At 54.7% G+C, this 8,024-nt stretch overlaps 1 protein-coding gene across 5 annotated transcripts in view; it reads right to left on the bottom strand.

Moving 5' to 3' along the window:
* Window positions 1-398: 398 nt before the first annotated feature.
* The window catches only part of Fbxo31 (F-box protein 31), a 31,157-nt gene continuing 23,531 nt past the window's right edge, over window positions 399-8,024 (bottom strand). For all 5 annotated transcript variants that reach the window (XM_021228995.2, XM_005073108.4, XM_040735727.1 and 2 more), the window contains 4 exons: window positions 7,307-7,416; window positions 6,503-6,656; window positions 5,293-5,642; window positions 399-3,797 (listed from right to left, as the gene is read on the bottom strand). In XM_021228995.2, coding sequence (XP_021084654.2) covers window positions 3,575-3,797; window positions 5,293-5,642; window positions 6,503-6,656; window positions 7,307-7,416 — 837 coding nt within the window. In that variant the 3' untranslated portion in view covers window positions 399-3,574. The remainder of the gene's footprint in view (window positions 3,798-5,292; window positions 5,643-6,502; window positions 6,657-7,306; window positions 7,417-8,024) is intronic.

Below are 8,024 nucleotides of genomic sequence, written 5' to 3'. Positions count from 1 at the left end.
CTTAACACCCACATGGCAGTTCAAAACCATCTGTAAATCCAGTGTTAGGGAATCTGACATCTGAATTCTTCGGACACCAGACGTGTGTGATGCAAAACACATAGATAAAAATTTTAAGTGTGTGTGCGTGTGTGATTATGCACAGTCCCAAACACCCCTCCTGGGGGCCCCCATCTCCATCTTTGTTTGTTTTGTTTTGTTTTTCAAGACAGGGTTTCTCTGTATTGTTTTGGAGGCTGTCCTGGAACTCACTCTGTAGACCAGGCTGGCCTCGAACTCACAGAGATCCACCTGCCTCTGCCTCCCGAGTGCTGGGATTAAAGGCGTGTGCCACCAAGGCCCAGCCCCCATCTCCATCTTAATAACCCCCCAGAGAAACAAATCACAAGGCCCACAACAAGGCTTCAAAAACAGGTTTACTGAAAACTGAAAGGAGAAACAACCGCACGTCCTAGGTGAGCGTGACAGGTGTGTCACAGGTGACATCAGACACCAGGCACACAGCAGCTACTTTTTTAGGGCCCTTCCCTGACTTTAAGCCAAGCTAAGCTGACCTGAGAAGGCTTTTAAGAGCCACCCTCTGCCCGGAGCTTGGAGGCGTTCCAGACAAACCACAGTTTCCAAACAGGCTTGTGAGCACAAGTAATGGGGTCAGTAAAGCACATTATGCCGGTTTTGTTGGTCTCCATGCAAACACAAAGGATCCAGCCAAGGACACTGTCCTGCAGGTGCCTTCAGTGTCACTGCCCACCACCAAGCCCCTCTTTGGAGGTTGGCCATACAGGCCAAGGGGCTGTGAATGATGCCAGGGTCTCATACACAAGTTCTAAACCATGCCCTCCTGTTTACAGCTTCTCCGAGGAGACATCTATCCCACTCTTCCCCAGAACCACAGACTTGGTCTATAACAGCAAATGGCTGATGGATGACCTGAGGATGAGGAGGTGAACTCTTCCCAATCAGGACAGAAAGGTGGGGAGCAGAAGGGGCTCAGCACACCCAGATGGGCTGGCCAGCATCAAATTACAGGTCAGCTGCATGATGGCATCACTAGGAAAGGAGCCCCAAATAGGGACGAAGGGGTCCTGACAGCCGGGGAGGGTGGATCTCTCCACTAGTGCCCATAAGTACTAAAAAGTGAACATACGATGAGTGGTGTGTTGTTCCCAGCAAGCCTGGCAACCAGAGAGAGCCGCTGGAGGGCTGGGATAGACAGCCAGCAGCTGGGGCGGAGCCCTGGCTGCCTAGCCACAGCAGTGCTCAGCTCCCAAGTTGGTGAAGTCTAACAAGCAAGTGCCTCCGAGCTCACTGCATGATGTGAGGAAGGACTGGCCGGCACAGCATCTGGCCAGAAGCCACTGCCAAACACCCACTCTACTGGTAGACATGCAGCGACAGGGAGGACCCAAGAGGAGGTACAGGGATGCTGCAGAGCTGACAGCCCAGAGCAGAGAGGCCCAGGGTCTGAACACATGCCCCAAACAGCCAGGCAGCTGATGCCAGAGGGACACAAGGTGAGTCAGGACCACAGCAAGGAGTCTAGAACTCCCAGACTGCAGATGTTAGACATCTGAGAAATGGCAGCCAATGTCCTGACACTGCATCAGGGCCGAACACATCAGGTCCTAAACAGATACCAGCAACATCCTCATGCAAAAGAGCTGTCCCTACTAGAAAAACTTCCTAAGGTTGTGCCTGGCCTCAACTGCACACAGCAGAGCAGGCCAAGTGTGCAAACCCACAGGAGGCCTTCTCTCTGACTTCCACCAACTACACAGCCTGAGCAGCAAAATGACAAGGCCAGCCAACAGTGCTCATATGGGAGGCCCAGAGACAAAGGTATCTGCTGCCTGTAGAGAACCTGGGCCCGGCTGTTCCCTACACTAGACAGTACCGTCTCACCTACATCCTACAGTAATCTTAGCCCATATCAACACTCGCCTGCAGTAAATGGGGCATGTGTTTAGGAAAGCCAGTGTGTAGCTGGCTAATATGTGTGATTGTCCCTCCTTAACTGGAAGTGGCTGAGGACACAATAAAATTCTGGTACAGCACCCTCACAGCAAGCCTCGGGGCCTGGGTAAAATGTATTCTTGATTTTCTCCAAACACAGTAAACCAGAGGAGCAGCCATTGGCATGCCCAACTGTCCAACTGTCCCCAGTGTGCCTGCAGCTTCGTAGTCACAGTCCTCAGTCCAGAGCCTGCCTCATTTGACACAACGGAAACACTCATGACTAACAAAGGAAGTAACAAAAGGCTGGAACTCAATCCTGCAAAAGCTGCTAAGGGTCAGGACACAGCCCCGGCAGCTCACTGCAGGTTGTTACTGCACTCAACAGAAAGCCAGCATCCCAAAACCAGTTCACAAGGGTCGTTTGCTACACTGCCCCCCAAGTCTTCAGGCCCTTCTGGCAGGAAGGACCTGCCATTGTAGGGGAAGATATGGCCATCCTCGTGTGACTGCACCCTTCTAAGGTCTCTCGCCAGTAGGATGAGTTCTGAACACTGAGTATGAGGGCTTACAGCAACCCTCAGGGATGAGCGGCCAAGGGGGAAGAGGCAGCCTACAAGTCTGCTCAACACTGGAAGTGCTGCTCTGAGCTCCTGGTCTCTGCCCTTTAGGAGACACTAATGTTGGCCTCAAAAAGGGTTCCCAAATACAGATGCCAGCATGTCCCAGCACTCAGGGTCTCTGACCAGGTGAGTCCTCAATTAGCAACGCTCCCCGCAGAAGTATGACTGTCTAAGGAGCTGTCCTCTCCCTTTGGCCGATGAAGGCCGTCACAAGCATCTCTGCTGATGCCATCAGCACTGTGAGAGGCACCTGCACAGTCAAAAAATGAAAACAACAGGGACGTGGCGTCCAGCCAGGGCAGGCCCTACTGGCAGATAGGCAGTGCCAGCTCTCCACTGTATGTGTGGAGGACCAGGGAAGTGTGCGTGGCTGCTGGGGACAAGCGGCTGGCCTGACAGCTTAGTTCACACTGGAGCGGGTGTGACACAAAGGACAGCAAGGGGCCAGGATGGAGACTGCGGTGACACTCCTTGGTGGATCCTATCAACCAGGACAGGAAAACAGGTCATGGGAGAATGCCCTTGTCTAAGCAAGTTAGTGAGGGAATGGAAACCATCTGGGTTCCTGTGCCTGATACTCCAACAATTCCGCTGAGGCTGCCTCTCAGCTGCAACTGTTTAGGTCATTCAAGGGAATGGGTGCAGCACAGCGCCCTCCCATGATCCATGGAGGCTGTGTCATAGCCCTCTCTGGCTGGCATCTCCCGACTCCAGCCTTCCTCATTCACTTTCTCTAAGAGAACCTGTAGGCATCCATTTGATTCTCTGTGCCACAGCCAGTAGCTTGTCAGATTCACGCAGGCTCCACTATCTTTCCCACCATACTTAATGCTCTCCTTCATAGCTACCGACAAATCAAATATACAAGAGTATGTTACACACTATACAAGAAGTGTCTCGGGGCAACCAGGACCCTAGTGAGGAGGTGTGCGTTCATTTCCCAAGTGCATGCTTCCCCCACCCCGGGCCCCAGGGCAGCCTCTCTGCCCACGTGGAGGTCAGGAGGTGAGAGACTGGATGTTCCTGAGCATCTCGTCAAAGGCCTGTGGCGACGGTGCATCGGCATTCTGGAAGGTGGCCTGGACTCGGCTGTACAAGCTGAAGGACTTCAGTTCCAGCCAGAGAAACCCAAAGCGGTCCTCATCAAACAGGACAAAGACACCAGGAGTGCGCTCAGGACTGGTAAAGCCATGGCCAGCAATGAGGCCTGTGCCGTAGAAACTAGAGAGACAAGAAAACAAGCCATCAGCAAGTGCCCCGAGAGCAGGAGCCCACACCACATGGGACACACACAGTGCACACTGTGCTAGGCATTTCCACAGCCCCACAGCCACACCACAACAACCAACAGGTAATGCCCGAGCAAGGAGAGCCATGTCTTACAGGGTCGGGCTCAGGTCCCTGACTGAACTCTGCTAAGAACATGGTGCTCTGAGAGCTCTGAGCCACTTAGGTAGTCTGTGTGCAAGAGACCAAGATCTGCCTATTTGTGGCCCATATTACATTGTAGCAACTGAAGTAGGAGTGCCAGACAGGCCACCAGGAGCCCTCCCATGCCTCTCCCTGCACCCAGGCACATTTACTGACTGAGGCTGCTCAGGAGAGCAGAGAGAACAGCGCTATGCATCAGAGGCTTCTGAGACAAGGAAGAGCAAGTCCTTCTCCAGGGCGGTAAATCAATGGCCATCGTGCCTAGACAGGGCCACAAAGGCTTCCTGCCTCAGAGTGCAGGTGCCTGGCCTTTATTCATCTTTGCAGAATGGCCTGACTGACGAGGGTGGGCCCAACATGAGCTGACGACAGTGGTTAGGGCTAAAGTCTAAGAGCAGAAGTCAATGAGGTGTGAGCTGGCTGAGTTACAGGTCAGTGGCCCACCACCTGCAGGGGTGGGCAGGGAAGACAGGGATGACCCCTCACCAGTTCTGGCACATATGACAAAAACCACCAAGGGACCAAAGGCAGCATAGACAGGCAGTAGTGAGGGGAGAGACAAGAAAGAAATCAAAGAGCCTCATGAACTGCACTCACCAAGCAATGTTAGATGCATATGGCAGCACCACCTATAGGATACCCTGGCACACTGCAGGACAACTCTCCCCTGCTCTCTACCCACTTGCCAAATCTGTGGGGCATTTTCTTTGTTTCTTTTTTACCTGGCTAACCAAGTAAGTCATCCTTTGAGCCTGAAGTGGCCCCATGTCCTGAAGGCTCTTGGAAATCCCACCTTATGCCCTTCTAGAAAGGGTGTTTGTTTGATCTACAGTGTTGGTTTGAATGCTGCTGTTCTGGAAGACTGTGGAGCCCTCGGTGGGTAGGGCCTAGCTGTAGGAAGGAGTTTCCTGGGGACAGCCTGATCCCCATTTCTGGCCTATATTCTGCTCCCTGGTCTACATGTGAGCTGCTTTTGCCATACACGCCCCTCCCCTATCACCACCACAGGAGCTGAATCCAAGAGCCAAAAACAGACCTTGAACCAGCAAAATGGCTCCATGGGTAAAGGCTATGAGGCCTGACAACCCGAGTGCAGTCCCTGGATCCCACATAAAGGTAGCAGAGAACTGACTCCACACTTGTCCTCTGACCATGACATGCACCCCTCCACCCCCACATAACAAGACATCTAAAGACAGACTTCTACACCGTGAGGCAGGGGTCCCCCACCCTCCCAGAAGCTCCGGAAGCTGTGCTGGCTGAGCGCCGGGCCCTTGGGCCTCACCAGAGCCGGCAAGTGCGGGGATAGTCCTCATTCCTCGAGCTGACGCCCACGGGCAACACAAATGGCTGCCCTTGTCCAGATGAGGCCGACTGCTCGGCTGCCTCAGCTCCACTGCCGGGTTCTCTGCTGTCACCAGCATGTGGCCCATCGGGGCCCTTGGCTGAAGGCTCCCGGGGTGGGGCAGGGTCCTCGCCAGCCTCCTGCTGCTCCTGCCGCACCTGCTCTCGGACCTCCAGGACAATCCTGGAGAGCTCGTTGAAGTTACGGAGGTTCTCCACATCCGGCAGCTGGATGCGGCGATGTAGGTCAATCTCCACAGTCTGCTGCCCCGCAGGGATGTTGGGGTCGCCCTGCGGAGAGGACAGGTGGCAGTAAGCAGGGCTGGGAGAGCCACTGGAAGCATGCTCAAGCTCTGCAGGTTTTGCGGCAGCACCTACAAGGTTCGGAGGCTGAGGCTTCCTTAATAAGTCAGTTCCCAAACGGCCATGGCAGGAATGAGTGACGTGGGATGCCCACTGGGGGTGCAGGCCCACACATGTGACCCTGTGCCTAGAGATTCCACTTGTGAGGCATGTGGACCCTCCCAGGGTCTAGCGGGCCAGACGCTCAGCTCGAGCTAGTCTGCCTGCAATAGTTCCTGAGCCTGACTGGGGGAAGCTCCCACCTCCTCCACCCAGCCATTCTGGTGGTGGGATGTTAAAACCCCAGGGGAGGACTCTGATATCAGCAAAGATTCTGGTTCTGGATCCCATCCTGATTTGTGTGGAGTTTCTCCCACAGAAGGGCCTGACGGAGGCTTTGCTGCTCAGGACACAGTAAGACCACCTAAAACCCACCCCCCAGAACTCAGTGACAGGTGGTGGCAAAGAGGCCCTGGCAAGGAGCAGCCGCATGTGCAGACAGCTCTTCAGAGCTCGGGAAGAAGGGCTTATCTGAGGCTCAGAGCCCAGCCCAGAACACAACGTGACCAAACTACATGAGCTGTGAGGCTGCCTGCTTAGGCTGCACAAGGATGTTAGCTAGGCAGCCTGGGGTCCCTTTTCCAGGTAGAACCTAGGAAGTCTGGGTCACCAGTGCTGGAGAGGGTCTGAAAATCAGCATGCCCAGCGCTGGCAGGGTCCTGTTCACTGACTCCTGCGTCTCTAGAGCATGGTGGACCCATGCCTGCCCACCACTGCTCACAGTGGCTGTGAAGCAATAGTACACCCACCGTGATCTTGGTGCCCCTGGCACGTGACCCGTGGAAGCTGAGCATTACAATTTCCAGGCCATGGCTGCCATAGGTGCCCTTAAAGAGGCCTGGCTTGATGAGGTCATCGGGATGGCTGGGTGGGAGGTAGATCCGGCGGTAGGTCAGGCAGTTGCTGCAGAGGCATGGATAGAAGAAACAAGGGATTCAGCTTGACTGGACAGGTGTCCTCCATGCCTAGGCAGCCCCTTGGCTAAGCCATTAGCCGCCGGCCCTTGGGCACAGCACTCCTGGTACCAAGGTGCACCCTCAGGGCCTATGTAGCAGGGCAAGCCCACGAGTACAGCCAGCTCACCATTACCCTCAGGAAAGGAGCCTATGCCCATAACACTATGAGGGGTCCTGGCCAGGCATGGAGCCAGAGGCCAGGGGGAGGCTAAGATTAGGCTTCCTAGGGCCACCTGGATTTGACACACACTGGCCATTTGATGCCTATACTGGGGATCATACCAGTAGGAGTGAAGGACAGGGGTGTGCTCACAGCACCCACAGAGAGAGGGGACCTGCAATACCCATACTTTCAGGAAGGGGGACTAAGTCCACAGTACCCACACAGAAAAGGGAGAACTGAATTCACGGTATCAAAGAAGGGAAACAACTGTGTTCACAGTACCCAGAGAGGGGGGACTGCCTTCATGGTACCCACAGAATGGGAGCAGGCCACACTCATGCAGAGAGAGGGCTGAACTCACACCTACAGTGAGGTGCACCACTTTCACAGTACCAAGAGACTGCACTCACAGCACCACAGAGGCCCTGACTCACTCATACTGACTGGTGTAGATGAACTTCATCAGAATCAGCTCCTGCATGTGCTCATGGAAGATGTCTTCCAGCGTGCGGCCCCACTCCTCCCTCAGCCACGTCCGAAACTCCTTCAGAGAACAAGGGCATTGGAGTCACCAAAATGGAAGGAGATTGCTGTAGGATGCTGACTGAATGACTACTTCCGAGCCGAAGGGGCTTCCTGGTATGAGCAGGAACTGGTGAGCACCTGGGACAGAGGTCTGAGGACAGCCCACCCGTGAAAAGCACAGGGTTCTCACCTTCCCAGGACACATAGCCTCGGATTCCCAAGATGGCAGCCAGGTCACAGGGTTCCCTCAGGCACGGCTGGAGCCAGAGCCCCTGTCCTGGGCAACAGCCCCTTACTGTGCCCATAGTGAGAGACTGATCCAGCTCTACCCTGCACAGCCCAAGAGACCTCAAGCACCTGAAGAGCACAGGTACAGCAGGGCTCCATCCTAAACCCACCAATGAGAAATAGCCCTGCTCTGCTCAGGACAGGTCACCCAAGACAGGTCACCCAGGACAACCCCTGCTCAGGACAAGTCACCCAGGACAGGTCACTCAGGCAGCCCCTGCTCAGCCAGGACAGGTCAGACCCTGCTCAGGACAACCTGCTCAAAGGTTTGATTCTTCCCAATTAACATAGGCTTCCAAAGCTGACCTGGCATTTCCAGTGACTAGCATGAGCTCCACA

This window comes from Mesocricetus auratus, unplaced genomic scaffold (genome assembly GCF_017639785.1).
Source record: "Mesocricetus auratus isolate SY011 unplaced genomic scaffold, BCM_Maur_2.0 Super-Scaffold_6723, whole genome shotgun sequence".
Taxonomy (NCBI): Eukaryota; Metazoa; Chordata; class Mammalia; order Rodentia; family Cricetidae; genus Mesocricetus; species Mesocricetus auratus.
This window is presented reverse-complemented; position numbering and strand designations above follow the sequence as displayed.